Source organism: Oncorhynchus kisutch, linkage group LG28 (assembly GCF_002021735.2).
Source record: "Oncorhynchus kisutch isolate 150728-3 linkage group LG28, Okis_V2, whole genome shotgun sequence".
Classification (NCBI taxonomy): Eukaryota; Metazoa; Chordata; class Actinopteri; order Salmoniformes; family Salmonidae; genus Oncorhynchus; species Oncorhynchus kisutch.
The window spans coordinates 24,412,953-24,435,960 of NC_034201.2; the positions used below are offsets into that span (position 1 = coordinate 24,412,953).

A 23,008-nucleotide genomic window follows, 5' to 3' on the forward strand; every position below is an offset into this window, starting at 1 on the left:
TTCTCAATCAGAGACAACTAACGACACCTGCCTCTGAATGAGAACCATACTAGGCCGAACACAAAAACCAACATAGAAAAACAAACAGACTGCCCACCCCAACTCACGCCCTGACCATACTAAAACAAAGAATAAAATAACAGAACTATGGTCAGAATGTGACAGTATGAATACTTCTGACCCACTGGAATTGTGATACAGTGAATTATAAGTGAAATAATCTGTCTGTAAACAATTGTTGGAAAAATTACTTGTGTCATGCACAAAGTAGATGCCCTAACCGACTTGCCAAAACTACAGTTTGTGGAGTGGTTGAAAAACGAGTTTTAAGGACTCCAACCTTAGTGTATGTAAACTTCCGACTTCAACATCATATAATTTGGCCTCTCTAGCCTCTTTCTACACTTGGCATCCATCAAATGCTGCGCTGTGTGTGTGTTTACACAGATTCTGTAACTCCACAAGAATCTATTTTTTATTGATTTATTTTTATTTTTATTACCAACGTATAAAAGTCTGTATACATACAATAAGTACATAGATAGACAATAGTAACATATGCTAGGGGGTAGAACAAATTACAGATTACACAACGACTTTAAAAGAAACACACATATTGATTGTTTTAACAGCTTTCTTATTGGAATAATGTAGAATGGTCTTAATGTACTGCTCAAATTCCTTATAGAAAACACGGAAGAGTGTTTTTTTATTAGTGAATTTACATTTATGAATATGAAATTTTCCCATTAGCACAATTAGATTTATGAGGTAGAATTGTTTTTCTTTATCTTTATTATGGTTAAGGAAACCGAGCAGCACATTCTTCCATAGCAAACAAAAGTCATCAAGAATATTAACAATTATAAAACTGTGACTACCTTTCCATAATTGTTTTACATGTAGACAATGCCAAAATAAATGTGAAACTGTTTCTGGATGCTCAACACAAAAAGTACAATCAATGTTAATGTATTTTTTCTTCAGATAATGATTCGCAGGGTAATACTTATGGATCATTCTGAAATAGACCTCTTTGACCTTGTTAACAAGCAAATATTTGTGTGGTAATAACCAGACTTTTTTCCAACAGATATTAGTGACCAATGTATTCCAGTAACTTGTGACATGGGAGCAAGGAGAAACATATTTTTCCTATTGGAGAGTCAACTGGATATAGCGAGGGTAGGTCAAGAAGGTGAGGTCTGGCTACACCTCTAAATAACATGAGAGTTCCAGATGGAATAGCATCAAAGACTATGGCGAACTCTCTAGGTGTTACATTAATATTGTAACGAGATAAAAATTCCTCATAATTGAGTAACAGTCCTTCTGCATTAAAAAGTTGACTCACGAGCAGGATATTATAATTGAACCAGTTCTTAAAAAATAAAGACTTGTTTCTATACACAATGTCCTTATTGTTCCAAATGAAATACATATGCAGGGAAAAATTAACGACCACGCTATGAATACTTGTCTATGAAAAGCAGATCATTTTGCAGGAATCTTATCAATGTTATAGTTACAGAGTGACATGAAATTGAGGCCACCAAAACGGGAGAAGATATAATGAGGGATAAAATTCCAAATTGAAGTTGGATTCTTTAAAAAATGTTAAGCCCAATTTATCTTAAAAGTATTATTCAAAGTAGGAAAATCAAAAAAATTGAGACCACCATATTCATATGAGTTCATAACGACAGATTTCCTAATATAATGTGTACGATTTTTCCAGATGAAGTTGAACTCCACAAGAATCTCCCAAAGAATTTTGAAATTAAGTTTGCATTTACAATCGACCACTCCCCTTAGCAGTCGTCACTTCCGGTTATCGTTGCTTGAGCAGTTCGAGTCTTCCAATAATAGCTCCACTGCGGCATTGAGTTATCAGTTGTTAGTTTAGTATTACATTTTACAATCGGGCTATAGACCCGTCTAATGCCTCATGAATCGTCACTGCAGTAAAAATAAAAAGTGGGGAGAGCACGTGAATCAGATTTTTTTTTTGTGCATAAATAATAACTTTTTTTTTTTCAGGCCGTCTAATAATTTGTCTAGGTAAAAATGTATTTGAACGCGGATTTCACGATCGGTCATAATGGCAGCCTACATTTTGGTCTTTACATGGGAGATCTTTAAGAATTTTGAACGACGAACCGTTTGGGAACCACATATACTGGCTCTTTTACGTGAACTGCCAAATTATGTCATAATTTTGAATAACTAATTGAATGTGAATAATAATGTTGATCCATATTTGAGTTAAAGGGTCGTGGTTATGGTGAAGACAAAACTAAAACTATCCTGCTATGTCAGAATACATCAATAGTTGACGTGCGGGTGGGGTTAGAATCGACGCAGCTCAACCTTCGGGGCGGAGAGCGGGAGCGAACGACCGTACCGAGAGTCATCAGGATTAAAATATTCTGCCTTGGGGGTGGGGGGGGTGGGGGAGGACATACTATTGGCAAGCCGGCGACGAGATTGGGCCTGTGGTGCCTGCAACCCAGCAAAACATGGAGCTCGAGAATATCGTGGCCAACACCGTCCTGTTGAAAGCAAGAGAAGGTAAGAGATGTCGGAGCGCAGGGACGGATGACAAGCTTGACAGCTCCTCTCTCTTCACCGCCAGAACTAGCTCAGAACCTGGGGATTCCCCCAGGAAGCGCAGGCCATAGAGATAGGAGCTGGATGATTGCTGCACCTCTTTATTATTTGCAAAGCGTTAAGATAACTATATTAACATCCCATATGCTCTCTAAATACATAATATTTACTCGAGCTTAACCTTGGACATTGGTAGACTACAGAAAAGATGCGACTGTCAATCAAATTGCGTGACATTAGATTTTCCGGCATTCTATTCTACAGCATCCTTCTGTCGTTGTCGAAACTGCATGTTGAACAGAATTCCGTATTCAATTTGCAATGAAGAGCTAGCAACAAACATGCAAAATTAACGCCAGTAGACATTAATTTGTGGACCTTTAGTTGGCAATGACAGCGTATGTCAGTGCGCTCCATGTTAGCGGATTGTAGTGATGTTGGAAGGGTGTCAACATTAGGCCTATGTCAATTTGTGAAATAACAACATAAAGATGATCACTGAGTAAGCAGCGCTATAGACTCTAGCTGGTGTATCTAGCTGTTGCAGATAATGTAACTAGCCGAGATATTTGTTTCTAATTACTGTAGACCGATAATGTATCCATCGGAAACACAAATGACATCACGGTATATATCATCTTATCCCCCAGTCACAGATGATCTGATAGTGGTCCTACTATCAGATACATTGGAAGCAATGGCAGTAATGAACTAACTACAATAAAAGTCGCCTATCATGGGGGACAAAAGTAAGACATTTAATCCATCTTTTTGTTATACCTCTTTCATACTAAATCAATTAGTGCTAACACAATGAACAAAGGTCTTGTTTTAAAACTCTGGAATGTTTTTCCTGTTTACAGACTCATTCCATTCACAGGGTGGTTGACCCCAGTCTGATGAACCCCACTCTGGCCATATCAGTCACATGGCATATTTTGGACATATACAGTAAAAGAGAATAGTATAGAACAACTTCTATTTTTCCCAGAGGGAACATCGGTATCACCATCAAATAACATCATACTGATCTGTTAATTCATGTATATTTCCAATCAACCAATCAGATGTTTATTTGTGAAATGCGTTGTAATGGAAAACTAACCAAAACCATTGTACTGTATGTCAGAGGTAGCCTACAGCAAAACACAGTGTTCAAAATTGTATTGTCATCTCTGCTAGGATCAATACTGTACTCTCTATCTAGTCTCAGTGTAGGGTCTCTGTTTTTTTGATAGAGGAGAAGTATTGAATCTGCCATAGACATTACACAGACTTCTGTTTTCACGTCTCCTCTCTCTGGTCACATTGTTTGCCATTGAAATCCACATTAAATACCACTGTGAAGTGTTATTATATTTGGATGTAGGATATGTCAACCCTAAATTCAATTTACAATCTCTTCCGGGTGCCAGTCTTATTACATTTATCAGGCACAAAAGAGGCTGTGTTTTGCAGGAAAATGTGAAAAAAGGAACCAATTAATTGTAAATGATCAAATAATATATCTGAGAGACCAAACCCTACTCGGTAGCCAGGTGAAGTGGTATGATCAAATCCACATAATAATAGTCTACTTATTACTGCAAATCAGTGTTCTAGTAGAAGCACCTCTAATTTGTTTCCACTCTTATTGTTGTTGGTGGTAATAACACTGTAATTCTGTTATTATCAAATAGTAATAATGCATTAATACTTTCTCTCACAAACAACAGTTCAAGATGGAAAACGGTAGTAAAATTATTAGTAAAATTATACTTTCAGGAATATGTTTTTATATATTTTTTTATTTTTATGTTTAGCTCAAATAATATAATTTAAAAGTATGCATTAAAGGTGTTTGTAATGGAATGCATGTGGCAAAAACAAATCTAGACATTAATAAATTATGTTCTATAGCTTCCAAAGTATTTTTTAGTGTGGGATTGTCAAGATTGAGGCACAGTGGCTTCAACACAAGTTAGTCTTCTACTACAAGTTCTATGTACAAGTATGACAAATGACCAATGATATATATATATATATATATATATATATATATATATATATATATATATATATCTCATTGGTAATTTGTCATACTTGTACATCTCTTTGCCAGGCATAAACAATGTGCTCAGTGTCTCATTTGCATCTTGTTCGCTTCCCATTGTGATAAAACATTGTTAGCCAGACATACTGTCAATATGTTCACTTCCAACCACTATTTGAATAGCAAATGTTACTGGGCATGGCATCCAGTTCATGCACATGACACTTAAAGAGTTGGTTTCACCACCCAACCAAGATGGGGAACTTCACAGCGTAGGTAGCAGGCCTAGACCTATTTTGCTTGCCAATTTGTTTGTTGACGTACTGTAACTATACTGAACAAAAATATCAATGCAACATCTAAGGTGTTGGTCCCATGTTTCATGAGCTGAAATAAAAGATCCCAGAAATGTTCCATACACACAAAAAGCTTATTTCTCTAAAAATGCTGTGCACAAATTTGTTTATATCCCTGTTAGTGAGCATTTCTCCTTTACCAAGATAATCCATCCACCTGACAGGTGTGGCATATGAAGATGCTGAATAAACAGCATGATCATTACACAGGTGGATCTTGTGCTGGGGACAATAAAAGGCCACTTTAAAATGTACAGTTTTGTCACACAACACAATGCCACAGATGTCTCAAGTTTTGAGGGAGTGTGCAATTGGCATGCTGACTGCAGGAATGTCCACCAGAGCTGTTGCCAGAGAATTTAATGTTAATTTTGCTACCATATACCGCCTCCAACGTTATTTTAGAGAATTTGGCAGTACGACAAACTGCCCTCACAACCGCAGACCACGTGTAACCATGCCAGCCCAGGACCTCCACATCCGGCTTCTTCACCTGCGGGATCGTCTGAGACCAGCCACCAGGACAGCTGATGAAACTGTGGGTTTACACTAGAGGTCGACCGATTATGATTTTTAAATACCGATTATTGGAGGACCCCAAAAAAAAGCCGATACCGATTAATCGGACGATTTTTATTGTTTATTTATTGTAATAATGACAATTACAACAATACTGAATGAACACTTATTTTTACTTAATATAATACATCAATAAAAATCTATTTAGCCTCAAATAAGTAATGAAATAAATAAATAATGCAAAAACAAATTGTTGGAGAAGTAAAAGTGCAATATGTGCCATGTAAAAAAGCTAACGTTTGAGTTCCTTGCTCAGAACATGAGAACATATGACAGCTGGTGGTTCCTTTTACCATGAGACTTCAATATTCCAAGGTAAGAGGTTTTAGGTTGTAGTTAATATTGTATTTATAGGACTATTTCTCTCTATACCATTTGTATTTCATATACCTTTGACTATTGGATGTTCTTATAGGCACTATAGTATTGCCAGTAACAGTATAGCTTCCGTCCCTCTCCTCGCCCCTACCTGGGCTCGGACCAGGAACACATCGACAACAGCCACACTCGAAGCAGCGTTACCCATCGCTCCACAAAAGCCGCGGCCCTTGAATAACTACTCCAAGTCTCAGAGTGAGTGACGTTTGAAACGCTATTAGCGCGCACCCCGCTAACTAGCTAGCCATTTCACATCGGTTACACCAGCCATTAGGCTGATAGGCTTGAAGTCATAAACAGCGCTGTGCTTGCGAAGAGCTGCTGGCAAAGCGCATGAAAGTGCTGTTTGAATGAATGCTTACGAGCCTGCTGCTGCCTACCTTCGCTCAGTCAGACTGCGCTATCAAATCGTAGACTTAATTATAACATAACACACAGAAACACGAGCCTTTGGTCATTAATATGGTCGAATCCGGAAACTATAATTTCGAAAACAAAACGTTTATTATTTCAGTGAAATACGGAACCGTTCCGTATTTTATCTAATGGGTGGCATCCCTAAGTCTAAATATTCTTGTTACATTGCACAACCTTCAATGTTATGTCATAATTACGTAAAATTCTGGCAAATTAGTTCGCAATGAGCCAGGCTGCCCAAACTGTTGCATATACCTGTCACGCCTTGGTCTTAGTATTTTGTGTTTTCTTTAATTATTTGTTCAGGCCAGAGTGTGACATGGGTTTGTGTGTTGTGTTTCGTATTGGGGTTTGTAGTATTTGGGATCGCGGCTGATTAGGGGTGTTGTATAGGCTTGGCTGCCTGAGGCGATTCTCAATCAGCAGTCAGGTGCTTCTCGTTGCCTCTGATTGGGAACCGTATTTAGGTAGCCTGAGTTTCGCTTTGTCTTTCGTGGGTGATTGTTCCTGTCTCTGTGTAGTGTTCACCAGATAGGCTGTATTAGGTTTCACGTTCCATTTGTAGTTTTTTTTGTATTTATCGTTATTTCATGTACCGTCACTTTTTTCATTAAAGACATGAGTAACCACCACGCTGCATTTCGGTCCGACTCTCTTTCTACAAACGAAGAACGCCGTTACAATACCCTGACTCTGCGTGCAATGAACGCAAGAGAAGTGACACAATTTCATCTGGTTAATATTGCCTGCTAACCTGGATTTCTTTTAGCTAAATATGCAGGTTTAAAAATATATACTTCTGTGTATTGAATTTAAGAAAGGCATTGGTGTTTATGGTTAGGTACAGTCGTCCAATGATTGTGCTTTTTTCGCAAATGCGCTTTTGTTAAATCATCCCCCAGCGTTGCATCGATTATATGCAACGCAGGACACGCTAGATAAACTGGTAATATCATCAACCATGTGTAGTTATAACTAGTGATTATGATTGATTGATTGTTTTTTATAAGATAAGTTTAATGCTAGCTAGCAACTTACCTTGGCTTCTACTGCATTCGCGTAACATGCAGTCTCCTCGTGGAGTACAATGAGAGGCAGGTGGTTAGAGCGTTGGACTAGTTAACTCTAAGGTTGCGAGATTGAAACCCCCCGAGCTGACAAGGTGAAAATCTGTCGTTCTGCCCCTAAACAAGGCAGTTAACTCACCGTTCCTAGGCCATCATTGAAAATGAGAATGGGTTCTTAACGGACTTGCCTAGTTAAATAAAGATATATAAATATATATATATATTTTTAAATATATATATATTTTTTTACCAATTTACGATTGTAATCGGCCCTAATTAATCGGCCATTCCGATTAATCGGTCGACCTCTAGTTTACACTGTCATAAACCATCTCAGAGAAGTTCATCTGCATGCTCGTAGTCCTCACCAGGGTCTTGACCTGACTGCATTTCAGCGTCATAACCGACTTCGGTGGGCAAATGCTCCCCTTCGATGGCCACCATTATTAAAATTCTAATGGTGGCGGATTGTGCTATTATGTGTTTTTTTCCCACGTTATTTGTAACTTATTTTGTACATAATGTTTCTGCAACCATATTATAAGGCAAAAATTGCTTCTGGATATCAGGACAGCGATCACTCACCTCGGATAAGACAAAGATTTTTTCTTCAACAAGCAGGAGGCACAGGACACTCTCTAAACACCCGACAGGGCCAACATCCCCGTTATTTGCAAGAGGAAGAAACGCAGGTACAGGGGACACAGAGCAGGATGCCTCGTGAGGACACGCAAAAGGCGAGTGGGAAAGCTGCCGTTACCGTCAATATTACTCGCCGACATGCAATCATTGGACAATAAATTAGACGGGGTCCGATCACGAATATTCTACCAACGGGACATCAAAAACTGTACTATCCTATGTTTCACGGAATCGTGGCAGAATGACAACATGGATATTCAGATGCGGGGGCGGTCTGTGCATATTTTGTAAACAACAGCTGGTGCACGAAATCTAAGGAAGTCTGTAGATTTTGCTCGCCAGAAGTATAGTATATTGTGATAAATTGCAGCCCACACTACTTGCTTAGAGAGTTTTCAGCTATACTTTTGCATATTTAGTTAATATTGCCTGAAGTCCATTGCTTCCTAACAAAGACTGTAAATAATTTGCCAGAATTGTACATAATTACGACATAACATTGAAGGTTGTACAATGTAACAGCAATATTTAGACTTATGGATGCCACCCGTTAGATAAAATAAGGAACGGTTCCGTATTTCACTGAAAGAATAAACGTTTTGTTTTCTAAATAATAGTTTCTGGATTCAACCATATCAATGACCAAAGGCTCATATTTCTGTGTGTTATTATGTTATAATTAAGTCTATGATTTGATATTTGATAGAGCAGTCTGACTGAGCGACGGTAGGCAGCAGCAGGCTCGTAAGCATTCATTCAAACAGCACTTTCGTGCGTTTGCCAGCAGCTCTTCGCAATGCTTCAAGCATTGAGCTGTTTATGACTTCAAGCCTATCAACTCCCGAGATTAGGATGGTGTAACTGATGTGAAATGGCTAGCTAGTTAGCGGGTTGCGCACGAATAGCGTTTCAATCGGTGACGTCACTCACTCTGAGACTTGGAGTAGTTGTTCCCTTGCTCTGCAAGGGCCGCGGCTTTTGTGGCGCGATGGGTAACGATGCTTCGAGGGTGGCTGTTGTCAATGTGTTCCTAGTTCGAGCCCAGGTAGGGGCGAGGAGAGGGACAGAAGCTATACTGTTACACTGGCAATACTATAGTGCCTATAAGAACATCCAATAGTCAAATGTATATGAAATACAAATGGTATAGAGAGAAATAGTCCTATAATTCCTATAATAACTACAACCTAAAACATCTTACCTTGGAATTTTGAAGACTCATGTTAAATGGAACCACCAGCTTTCATATGTTCTCATGTTCTGAGCAAGGAACTGAAACTTTAGCTTTCTTACATAGCACATATTTCACTTTTACTTTCTTCTCCAACACTTTGTTTTTGCATTATTTAAACCAAATTGAACATGTTTCATTATTTATTTGAGGCTAAATTGATTTTATTGATGTATTATATTAAGTTAAAATAAGTGTTCATTCAGCATTGTCGTAATTGTCATTATTACAAATAAATAAATATAAATCCGCCGATTAATCGGTATCAGCTTTTTTTGATCCTCCAATAACTGGTATCGGTATTGGCGTTGAAAAATCATAATCGGTCGACCTCTAGTCCAAACACACCAAGACAGCTGTGAAGAGGGCACGACAAAGCCTATTCCCCTCAGGAAACTAAAAAGATTTGGCGTGTGTCCTGAGATCCTCAAAAGGTTCTACTGCTGCAACATCGAGAACATGGTTGCATCACTGCCTGGTACGGCAATTGCTCGACCTCTGACCGCAAGGCACTACAGAGGGTAGTGTGTACGGCCCAGTACATCACTGGGGCTAAGCTACCTGCCATCCAGGACCTCTACACCAGGCGGTGTCAGAGGAAGGCCCTAAAAATTGTCAAACACCCCAGCCACCTCAGTCATAGACTGTTCTCTCTACTACCGCTCTCTTTTTACTGTTGTTTTTATTTCTTTACCTACCTATTGTTCACTTAATACTTTTTTTGCACTATTGGTTAGGGCCTGTAAATAAGCATTTCACTGTAAGGTCTACACCTGTTGTATTCGGCGCATGTGACAAATAAACTTTGATTTGATTAGCACACTGGAGAAGTGTGGTCTTCACAGATGAATCCTGGTTTCAAATTTACTGGGCAGATGGCAGACAGTGTGAATGGTGTCGTGTGTGCGAGTGGTTTGCTGATGTTAACATTGTGAACAGAGTGCCCCATGGTGGCGGTGGGGTTAATGTATGGGCAGGCATAAGCTATGGACAACAAACACAATCGCATTTTATCGGTGGCAATTTGAATGCACAGAAATACCATTATGAGATCCTGAGGCCCAAGGGTGCGTTCTCAGTCCCCTCCTCTGCTCCCTGTTCACCCAATACTGTGTTGCCACACATCTCCAACTCAGTCATTAAGTTTGCAGATGACACAACAATGGTAGGCCTGATTACCATCAACGACGAGACAGCCCACAGCAGTGTTTCCCAAACTCGGTCCTGGGGACCCCAAGGGGAGCACGTTATGTATAGCACTACACAGTTGATTCAAATAATAAACTCATCGTTAAGCTTTGATTGTTTGAATCAGCTGTGTAGTGCAATGGCAAAAAACAAAACGTGCACCCCATGTGATCCCCAGGACTGGGTTTGGGAAACTTGCCTACAAGGAGGGGGTGAGGGCCCTTGCAGAGTGGTGCCAGGAAAATAACCTTTCCCTCAACGTCAAAAACAAAATGAAGGAGCCAATTGTGGACTTCAGGAGACAGCAGAAGGAGCACGCCCCCATCCACACGCAGTGGAGAAGGTGAAAATCTTCAAATTCTTCGGAGTGCACATTACTGACAACCTGAAATGGTCCATCCACACAGAAAGTGTGGCGAAAAAGGCACAACAGTGCCTCTTCATCCTCAGGAGGTTTGGCCTCTAAAGCCCTCCAGGACATCTACAGCACACAGTGTCACAGGAAGGCTAAAAAGATCATCAAAGACCTCAGCCACCCAAGCCACAGCCTGTTCATCCCACTGCCATCTAGAAAGCGGAGACAGTATAGGTGTATCAAAGCTGGAACCGAGACACTGAAAAACAGTGTCTATCTCCAGGCCATCAGACTGTTAAATAGTCACCACTAGCTGGCCTCCGCTCAGTGCCCTGCCCTGAACTTTAGTCACTGTTACAAGCCGGCTACCACCCGGTTACTCAACCCTGCACCTTAGACACTGCTGTCCTATGTACATTATCATTGAACACTGTTCACTTTAATAATGTTTACATACTGTTTTATCCACTTCATATCAGTCACCTTTATTTAACCAGGCAGGCTAGTTGAGAACAAGTTCTCATTTGCAACTGCGACCTGGCCAAGATAAAGCGTAGCAATTCGACACAATACAACAACACAGAGTTACACATGGAATAAACAAAACATACAGTCAATAATACAGTAGAACCAAAGAAAACAAATAGTCTATATACAGTGAGTGCAAATGAGGTAAGTTTAGGAAATAAATAGGCCATGGTGGCGAAGTAATTACAATATAGCAATTAAACACTGGAATGGTAGATCGGCAGAAGGTGAATGTGCAGGTAAAGATACTGGGGTGCAATGGAGCAAAATAAATAAATACCAGTATGGGGATGAGGTAGGTAGATAGATGGGCTGTTTACAGATGGGCTATGTACAGGTGCAGTGATCTGTAAGCTGCTCTGACAGCTGGTGCTTAAAGCTAGTGAGGGAGATGTGAGTCTCCAGCTTCAGAGATTTTTGCAGTTCGTTCCAGTCATGGGCAGCAGAGAACTGGAAGGAAAGGCAACCAAAGGAGGAATTGGCTCTGGGGGTGAACAGTGAGATATACCTGCTGGAGTGCGTGCTACGAGTGGGTGCTGCTATGGTGACCAGTGAGCTGAGATCAGGCAGGGCTTTACCTAGCAGAGACTTGTAGATAACCTGTAGCCAGTGGGTTTGGCGACGAGTATGAAGCGAGGGCCAACCAACGAGAGCAATGGTGGGTAGTGTATGGGGCTTTGGTGACAAAAGTAGTTCCTTTCTTTAAATTCTTTGGATTTATGTGTATTGTTTTGTATTGTTAGATATTACTGCACTGTTGGAGCTAGGAACATAAGCATTTCTCTAAACCCACGATAACAAATGCATAATATGTGTACACGACCAATACAATTTGATTTAAAGAGGTAGACTAAAATACAGTATGGCTACAAATATGGCTTTTTCTATGTCTACAACCTCTTGGTCTTCTTGACAAACATATTAATCACCCTGACCCTCTTCTTTATCTTGACGAATTTACAAGAGCACTTTTGTGTTTTTAGGGACCGTATGTATCTTTATGGGCCACTCAAGGCTACTTAGTGTTTTCCCATGTGTTATATTTTTCCTTTGTTTGATTAATCAACCACTGTTCTTTTGCAGGAGGTGGTGGAAACAGAAAAGGAAAAAGCAAGAAATGGAAACAGATGCTTCAGTTTCCCCACATCAGCCTGTGTGAGGAGCTCCGGGAAACTACAGGTACGTTTCCTCTCCTCTCCTCTACTTGCTAGCCCATTGATAGTGTGGCAGACCAGGGGGTTTGGTTAAGGCGTGTACATAGATCAGACACGGACAGAGTATGATTAGCTCGGTTTCAAGGGTGTTTTATTAAATATTACATCAAAAAGAAAAGAACAGGTCACCCCCATGAGACCCTCTCCGGGTTACCGTCTCCTGGGCTCCGGGTCTTCCTGTATCCTGTCGGGCACACAAACTCAACTCCCTCGGCTTAGCTCGGGTAACCGTATTCAACCACATGGAAGTCACCTCATTTCCCCTAGTCCTCTCCCTGTGTCCTGCCCTTCTGGCAGCTTTATGGGCCTCACACAGCTGGTGAGCAAGCCGCCCTTGATTACTCACCAGCTCCCAATCAGCCCCAATTAGTCCTGTCCGGAGAGCCCGGCGAGACCTGGCACGTCCAGCAGATGGAGCCTATAGCCGGCTATAGTATCCTGCCAGTCCCAGGAAGGACTTGACCTGTGTCTTGGTGCGTGGAACGGGCCAGTCACGTACCGCATGAACCTCCTGGGGCTTGACGTCCCCCCGTCCGATCAAATACCACAGGTACTCCACCTCCTCGAACCCTAGCTTGCATTTCTTGGGGTTTGCGGTCAACCCGGCTTGTCTGAGCGCATCCAGCAAGGCCTGGAGGCGCTTCAGGTGCTCTTCTCAACCTTGGCTGTGGATGATGATATGCCGCTACGTACTGCTGGTGGGGTCGAAGCACTCTGTTCATCAGCCGTCGGAATGTGAGCCAGTGGAGGTTCATGCGTGGAGACCGAACGGGAGCACCCGGTACTGATACAACCCGTCTGGTGTCGAAAACGCCATCTTTTCCCGGGAGGAGGCTGCCAACGGTACCTGCCAATAATCTTTGGTCAGGTCAAGGGTGCTGATGTACCGGGCCTTTCCCAATCAGTCGATGAGCTCGTCCACCCTCGGCATGGGATATGCCTCGAACAAGCTGATGTCGTTCACCCCCCAGAAATCGTTACAGAAGCGGAGGCTACAGTCCGGTTTGGGCACCAACACGATGGGGCTGCCCCATGCACTGTTGGACTCTTCCACGACCCCCATCCTCAGCATAGCCTCCACTTCCTGTTTCACAGCCTCCTTCAGGCCTCCGGAATCAAATATGGCCTCTTTTATACTGTCGCCAGTCACTCAACCCCCGGAAGTAGCTGTCCATCCACCGCTACCACTTCGGCGGCGGCAGCGTTCAAATTCGGATCCTCCCACTGGGCCATCCCGAATTGCCTCCTCAGTTGGCCCCCCACGGGGGTCTCGACTGGCCCCTCGAAATCGAGGAATGGGAGACTGGGCTCCTCTTCCAGGGGTTCCCCAGGGGGTCTAGGTTCTGGCTCCCCCTCCGACTCCGGACCCGTAGAGTCAGGTTGGTTAACCGGCGGCTTCCGGGCCGCACAGGCGATGGGTTGTCTCTTCTTCGGCTGGCTCATACTTTCTTCCTCAACTCGTGCCCCCATAGGGCTGCGAACAGTGGACAATCCCGTCACACTAGGAGAGGTACCGGCAGCTCTGGTACTGCACCCACCATCATTTGACAGCTCCCTTGTGGCATCACGATGTTGGTCCATACGATGGGATACCGTTTTGTGTCACCGTGAACAGAGGAAATGGACATCTCCCTACCCCGTTCGGTCTCCTGGTTCAGCAGGCTCTTGGTTACGAGCGTAACCATGCTTCCGGAGTCTAATAGCTCATCCGTGTCGTGTCTGTCAACCTTCACCGGGACCATGGGTGCAGTTGACTCGTGGTGCGCCCAACAGGAGGTGACATAGACCTACCTCACCTGCGGGGCTAGCTGATGGCATCAACTTCTCTCGAGCCGGGCAATTTCAGGCAATGTGCCCCCGGGCGCCACACTCAAAACACCCCCTTTGGTCTCCCTCTACCTGGGGTCGTCGGTGTCGGGTCGGCCCTACAACCGCCATCTCTCCACGGGTTTGCGGTCCTTTGGCTCTGCCTACTGTCGGTTCGGGGTACACTGCGGTGGGACTGTCCTTCCGTCCCTTTGGACGGGTAGCCGACTCATCTCGGCTCCCACACATCAGTGCTTGAGCTTCTCCACTGCTTTCAGGAGGCCCTCCAAGGTCTGGGGTGCGCATAAACTCACTGCCCTCTTCATGTCTTCATGTCATGCCATGCCCTGGTGACGCGCAGTAGGTCGCTCATCTGGGCTCGGGGGGAGGTGTCGGGTACGAACCTCCAGTCGTGGAACCGTTGAGCCCGATGGGCCAGGCTGTATCCGTAGCGGCTGAGTATCTCCCGTTTGAGTCCGTCGTAGTTATCCACCCGTTCGTCGTTCAGGTTCCAATACGCCTTTTGGGCATTCCCAGAGAGGAACAGGGCCAGCAGACTTGCCCACTGCAGCCTTGGCCATCCTTCCCGCAGTGGTGTGACCACCATTTGCCTCATGCAGCGCAACACATCTCCTTCACGTAGAGTTGATCAGGCTGTTGATTGTGACATGTGGAATGTTGTCCCACTCTTCAATGGCTATGCGAAGTTGCTGGGTATTGGCGGGAATTGGAACACGCTGTCATACACACCAATCGAGAGCATCCCAAACTTGCTCAATGGGAGACATGTCTGGTGAGTGTGCAGGCCATGGAAGAACTGCAACATTTTCAGCTTCTAGAATTGTGTACAAATCCTTGCGACATGGGGCTGTGCATTATCATTCTAAAACAAGAGGTGATGGCGGAGGATGAAAGGCACGCCAGTAGGCCTCAGGATCTCGTCACGGTATCTCTGTGCATACAAATTGCCATCGATAAATTGCAATTTTGTTCCTTGCCCGTAGCTTATGCCTGCCCATACCATAACCCCACCACCACCATGGGACTCACTGTTCACAGCATTGACATCAGCAAACCACTCGCCCAAACAACGCCATACACGTGGTCTGCGTTTGTGAGGCCTGTGGAACATTCAGCCAAGTTCTCTAAAAAGACATTGGAGGCGGCTTATGGTAAAGAAATGCAACAGCTCTGGTGGACATTCCTGCAGTCAGTATGCAACTGAAATGACTGCAACACTTAACAAAGAGCTGCACTTAGTTTCAGAATGGGTGGCAAGGAATAAGTTAGTCCTAAATGTTTCAAAAAACTGAACGCATTGGTATTTGGGACAAATAATTCACTAAACCTCAACTAAATCTTGTAATGAATGTGGAAATTGAGCAAGTTGAGTTGACTAAACTGTTTGGGGTAACCCTGGATTGTAAACTGTCATGGTCAAAACATATTGATTTAACAGTAGCTAAGATGGGGAGAAGTATGTCCATAGTAAAGCGCTGCTCTACCTTCTTAACAACACTATCAACAAGCCAGGTCCTACAGGCCCTTTTGTATTATTTTGCATTATAGATGTGGACTTCCTGACGGGCTGCCCCCAGGTGGTAAGGGTAGGGAACAATACATCCGCTACACTGATCCTTAACACAGGGGCCCCTCAGGGTGCGTGCTCAGTCCCCTCCTATACTCCCTGTTCACTCATGACTGCATGGCACGACTCCAACACCATCAAGTTTGCCAATCACACAACAGTGGTAGACCTGATCACCGACAATGATGAGACAGCCTATAGGGAGGAGGTCAGAGACCTGGTCGTGTGGTGCCAGGACAACAACCTCTCCCTCAACGTGATCAAGACAAAGGAGATGATTGTGGACTACAGGAAAAGGAGGACCGAGCACGCCCCCATTCTCAGTGACAGGGCTGTAGTGGAACCGGTTGAGAGCTTCAAGTTCCTTGGTCTCCACATTACCAACAAACTATCATGTTCCGAACACACTAAGACAGTAGTGAAGAGGGCACGACAAAGCCTATTCCCCCTCAGGTGACTGAATTGATTTGGCATGGGTCCTCAGATCCTCAAAAGGTTCTACAGCTGCACCATCGAGAGCATCCTGACTGGTTGCATCACTGCCTGGTATGGCAACTGCTTGGCCTCCATCCATGACCTCTATAACAGGTGGTGTCAGAGGAAGGCCCTAAAAATTGTCAAAGACTCCAGCCACCCTAGTCATAGACTGTTCTCTCTGCTACCACACGGCAAACAGTACCGGAGTGCCAAGTCGAGGTCCTTAACAGCTTCTACCCCCAAGCCATAAGACTCCTGAACAGCTAATCAAAGGGCTACCCAGATATCTCTTTTACGCTGCTGCTACTCTGTTTATAATCTATGCATATAATCTGTACATATTACCTCAATTACCTCGACTAACCGGTACCCCTGCACATTGACTCTGTACTGGTACCCCCTGTATATAGCCTCGCTTGTTTCTTTTATTTTCTAGTTTTTACTTATCTGTTTTTTTTCTTAACTTCTTAAAGCATTGTTGGTTAAGGGCTTGTAAGTAAGCATTTCACTGTAAGGTATATACACACCTGTTGTATTCTGTGCATGTGACAAATAAGATTTGATTTTAAATGATGTACTGTTTTATTTTTTGTTTTATGTGTGATGTAAGTGCCTTAATGTGTTTGGAGCTCAGGAAGAGTAGCTGCTACCTTGGCAACAGCTAATGGGGACCCCTAATAAACTTGCACGTTCCCTCAACTTGAGACAACTGTTGCATTGTGTTGTGTGACAACACTGAACATTTTAGAGTGGCCTTTTTATTATTTAATTGTCCCAAGCACAAGGTGCACCTGTGTAATGACCGTGCTGTTTAATCAGCTTCTTGATATGCCACACCTGTCAGGTGGATGGAATATATTGGCAATGGAGAAATGCTTGCTAACAGGGATGTAAACAACTTAATCCACAACTTTTTTTGTATTTGGAAAATTTCCGGGATCTTTTATTTCAGCTCATGAAACATGGGATCAACACTTCACATGTTGCGTTTATACACTGCTCAAAAAAATAAAGGGAACACTAAAATAACACATCCTAGATCTGAATGAATTAAATATTCTTATTGAATACTTTTTTCATTACATAGTTGAATGTGCTGACAACAAAATCACACAAAAATTATCAATGGAAATCAAATTTATCAACCCACGGAGGTCTGGATTTGGAGTCACACTCAAAATTAAAGTGGAAAACCACACTACAGGCTGATCCAACTTTGATGTAATGTCCTTAAAACAAGTCAAAATTAGGCTCAGTGGTGTGTGTGGCCTCCACGTGCCTGTATGACCTCCCTACAACGCCTGGGCATGCTCCTGATGAGGTGGCGCATGGTCTCCTGAGGGATCTCCTCCCAGACCTGGACTAAAGCATCTGCCAACTCCTGGACAGTCTGTGGTGCAACGTGGCGTTGGTGGATGGAGCGAGACATGATGTCCCAGATGTGCTCAATTGGATTCAGGTCTGGGGAACGGGCGGGCCAGTCCATAGCATCAATGCCTTCCTCTTGCAGGAACTGCTGACACACTCCAGCCACATGAGGTCAAGCATTGTCTTGCATTAGGAGGAACCCAGGGCCAACCGCACCAGCATATGGTCTCACAAGGGGTCTGAGGATCTCATCTCAGGACCTAATGGCAGTCAGGCTACCTCTGGCGAGCACATGGAGGGCTGTGCGGCCCCCCAAAGAAATGCCACCCCACACCATGACTGACCCACCGCCAAACCGGTCATGCTGGAGGATGTTGCAGGCAGCAGAACGTTCTCCACGGCATCTCCAGACTCTGTCACATCTATCACGTGCTCAGTGTGAACCTCCTTTCATCTGTGAAGAGCACAGGGCACCAGTGGCGAATTTGCCAATCTTGGTGTTCTCTGGCAAATGTCCTGCACGGTGTTGGGCTGTAAGCACAACCCCCACCTGTGGACGTACCACCCTCATGGAGTCTGTTTCTGACCGTTTGAGCAGACACATGCACATTTGTGGCCTGCTGGAGGTCATTTTGCAGGGCTCTGGCAGTGCTCCTCCTTGCACAAAGGCGGAGGTAGCGGTCCTGCTGCTGGGTTGTTGCCCTCCTACGGCCTCCTCCACGTCTCCTGATGTACTGGCCTGTTTCCTGGTAGCGCCTCCATGCTCTGGACACTACGCTGACAGACACAGCAAACCTTCTTGCCACAGCTCGCATTGATGTGCCATCCTGGCTGAGCTGCACTACCTGAGCCACTTGTGTGGGTTGTAGACTCCGTCTCATGCTACCACTAGAGTGAAAGCACCGCCAGCATTCAAAAGTGACCAAAACATCAGCCAGGAAGCATAGGAACTGAGAAGTGGTCTGTGGTCCCCACCTGCAGAACCACTCCTTTATTGGGGGTGACTTGCTAATTGCCTATAATTTCCACCTGTCTATTACATTTGCACAACAGCATGTGAAATGTATTGTCAATCAGTGTTGCTTCCTAAGTGGACAGTTTGATTTCACAGAAGTGTGATTGACTTGGAGTTACATTGTGTTGTTTAAGTGTTCCCTTTATTTTTTTGAGCAGTGTATTTTTGTTCAGTGTAAATTCATAGTAAAAGTCCCAAACACAGGAGGGAAAAGCTGCACTCTACACAACAAGAAAGACCACAGAGGTTTTCTAATGCCTCGCATAGAAGGGCCCTTATTGGTATATACAGTGGGGAGAACAAGTATTTGATACACTGCCAATTTTGCAGGTTTTCCTACTTACAAAGCATGTAGAGGTCTGTAATTTTTATCATAGGTACACTTCAACTGTGAAAACAAAAATCCAGAAAATCACATTGTATGATTTTTAAGTAATTAATTTGCATTTTATTGCATGACATAAGTATTTGATACATCAGAAAAGCAGAACTTAATATTTGGTACAGAAACCTTTGTTTGCAATTACAGAGATCATACGCTTCCTGTAGTTCTTGACCAGGTTTGCACACACTGCAGCAGGGATTTTAACCCACTCCTCCATACAGACCTTCTACAGATCATTCAAGGTTTCGATGCTGTCACTGGGCAATACGGACTTTCAGCTCCCTCTAAAGATTTTCTATTGGGTTCAGGTCTGGAGACTGGCTAGGCCACTCCAGGACCTTGAGATGCTTCTTACGGAGCCACACCTTAGTTGCCCTGGCTGTGTGTTTCGGGTCGTTGTCATGCTGGAAGACCCAGCATGATTTTAATCCATGACAGTTTAGTGTGTTACTAATGGTTTTCTTTGAGACTGTGGTCCCAGCTCTCTTCAGGTCATTGACCAGGTCCTGCCGTGTAGTTCTGGGCTGATCCCTCACCTTCCTCGTGATCATTGATGCCCCACGCGGTGAGATCTTGCATGGAGCCCCAGACCGAGGGTGATTGACCGTCATCTTGAACTTCTTCCATTTTATAATAATTGCGCCAACAGTTGTTGCCTTCTCACCAAGATGCTTGTCCTGTAGCCCATCCCAGCCTTGTGTAATTTTACCCAGATGTCCTTACACAGCTCTCTGATCTTGGCCATTGTTGGAGTCTGTTTGATTGAGTGTGTGGACAGGTGTCTTTTATACAGGTAACAAGTTCAAACAGGTGCAGTTAATACAGGTAATGAGTGGAGAACAGGCTTCTTTTTACCCCTTTTACTGAGTACCATTACTGAGTCTACATATTTTCAAGAACAGTGGTGGCTGGATCAGGTTATGGGTATGCTTCTAATCGTTAAGGACTGGGGAGTTTTCAGGCTACATTTTTTTACAAAAATGAAGCTAAGCACAGGCAAAATCCTCGAAGAAAGCCTGGTTCAGTCTGCTTTCCACCAGACACTGGGAGATGAATTCACCTTTCAGCAGTACAATAACCTAAACCACGGCCTGAAACAAGGCCAACTGTACACTGGAGTTGCTTACCAAGAAGACAGTTAATGTTCCCAAGTGGCCAAGTTACAGTTTTGACTTAAATCTGCTTGCAAAACTTGAAAATGGTTGGCTAGCAATTATCACTATTGGTAGATGGGGAAAAAAATGGAATATCCCTTTGAGCATGGTGAAGTTATTAATTACACTTTGGATGGCATATCAATACACCCAGTCACTACAAAGATACAGGCATTCTTCCAAACTCAGTTGATAGAGAGGAAGCAAACCATGATGCCAATGGTGACTTTAAAACAGTTACAGAGTTTAATGGCTGTGACAAGAGAAAACTGAGGATGGATCAACATCATTGTAGTTACTCCACAATATTAACCTAATTGACAGAGTGAAAGGAAGGAAGTCTGTACAGAATACAAATATTCCAAGGGGTCAAGGGGTATGAATACTTGATGAAGGCACTGTAAGAGGTGGAAAAGTCCCACACAACAATAACTAGAGGCTGAGATTGAAGTTTGTCCACTGTAGATCTGAGAAGGGGGATACTTAGTCAGTTGCACAACTGACTGCATTCAACCCAAAAAGTTTATTCCGCCTTTAACCCAACTCCTCAGAGAGGTGAGTGGGGAATCAGAGAGGTGAGGGGGGAATCAGAGAGGTGAGTGGGGAATCAGAGAGGTGAGGGGGGAATCATAGAGGTGAGGGGGGAATCAGAGAGGTGAGTGGGGAATCAGAGAGGTGAGTGGGGAATCAGAGAGGTGAGTGGGGAATCAGAGAGGTGAGTGGGGAATCAGAGAGGTGAGTGGGGAATCAGAGAGGTGAGGGGGGAATCAGAGAGGTGAGGGGGGAATCAGAGAGGTGAGGGGGGCTGCCATAATCAACGTCATCAGCGCCCAGGGAGCAGCAGTAGTTGTTGGGAGTTAACTGCCTTGCCCAGGTGCAGGATGGCAGATTTTTCCAGTTTGCCAGCACAGGGATTTAGTTACTGACCCTTAACCGCTAGGCTACCTGCCGCCCAGACACTGGGTCTGACATAAGTCAAGTTGGGGTTGGTGATGACGGACTGTGTTATGTTATGAAGTAGTCTGATGGCACGTGGCCATACAGTGCTTTCAATGGTGGAGGAAATCCCCACCTCATCCCCTCAAGACAAGAAGCATACTGTATGTATAATTTAGTACAGTTGGAATGCAGGCCTGTATAATATGCGTCAGTTATCGTATTATCTAATCAGGAATCATTATTCAATCATCCCATTATTTTGTTAGGAAGTACATTAGTTATTGGCTATTTTGTGCACAAAGAAACATACAGTATATTGGCGTTGTGTTTATGGCGATTGACAATCTTATATTTGTGGCTGGTGCTGCTGGTGGTGGTCAGGAGTTGTTGAACATGGATTCACACCAACACAGATCAGCTAACTGCACAGTATTTTGTAATCATGGGGCTTGCATTGTATCCTGTGGAACACGTGAATGATGAAGATAGGCTGCTGTGGTAACTTTTGTTTTTCTCTTTTCCGATAGTTTAGAGGCATTGTCGGCAGCTTCTCTAAAGCGACACAGAGAGGGTTTATAAATCCCTCTCATCCATCGCTCTTTCAGATGGATGATTATGAAGTGAATCCTGTTTAACTTGTAAATGCTGAGTGCATTTTATCATTGACTACAGCCATGAAGCAGTGGCAGACATAATGTAACCATGCTTCAATTTTACCACAGAGGAAGCTGGGCAGAAAGAGGAAGATGACTCGCATGTTTGTTTTAATTCACTCTGCCGTTCAAAAAGAAAATGGTGGCAAATGTTTATAGGTCACTGGTTTGGAACACAAACTAGACACAGAACACACACAGTTTTGCTGTGAGATCTCACTAACGATAATTGACATGTCTTACAATATGTAAATGGTAGAGAAAAAAAGTGTTGCATATTTGAGTGTTTGTTCTGCAGCAGTTCTAAGAGATTGTGTTTTGTATGAAACTAATGCAGTGTAAATCAAAGTAACACAATTAAATATAAGTGGAAGCTCAAAGCCCAAACTTTCGGATGAGATGGCTGTTTTCAAGGCTGTCGTTACAGTATTTAGCCTACACCCAGTCTGGGACATTTTTACAACACCAGGTTGACACTATTGACTCATTGCCCCTAGTTTGACATAGTGAGATTTTGCAAACAGTGGGATTGTGGCTCCTCTTCCTAGTTCTTACCTATTTTGTTCATAAGAGTAGAACAATTGTATGGATTTGAGCCCAATTTCTGAAAATAGCCTACTTTCCTCCATTGGTCAGGGTCAAACAGTAGGTTGGGAGGTAGTGGTGAACAAAGAAAGAAAACAAATATTAAGGTTAAAGGAAGTCATATGATTTCCTCATTATTGTAATGTATCTCCATAAGGCAGGAGATTAGGTTGAGATGCATATCATCATATAGGCTGAGGCTCCTGGCCAAGGGCCTTTTGGGTTATGACTCCAGCTCCTATTGTGGCCTTCCATACATACAATAGACACATTGATTGTTCTCAAGTCTTAAAAAATATATATTGTCACCCTGAGGCCATGAACAATTATCATTGTTATGTATTTTTTTTGCTGGGCTTTCAAGCCACAGCAGCTAGATCTACAGGACCAAGCTGGCTTCTAGGCCTACATCTCAACGCTGTCAGACAGTTTTGCCATGCT

The 23,008-nt window shown here is 43.4% G+C and overlaps 1 protein-coding gene across 1 annotated transcript in view; it reads left to right on the plus strand.

Moving 5' to 3' along the window:
* Window positions 1-1,847: 1,847 nt before the first annotated feature.
* grk6 (G protein-coupled receptor kinase 6) overlaps window positions 1,848-23,008 on the plus strand; it is a 55,997-nt gene continuing 34,836 nt past the window's right edge. The window contains exons 1-2 of the mRNA XM_020464370.2: window positions 1,848-2,571; window positions 12,467-12,562. Of these exons, the coding sequence (XP_020319959.1) occupies window positions 2,520-2,571; window positions 12,467-12,562 (148 nt within the window). The 5' untranslated portion in view covers window positions 1,848-2,519. The remainder of the gene's footprint in view (window positions 2,572-12,466; window positions 12,563-23,008) is intronic.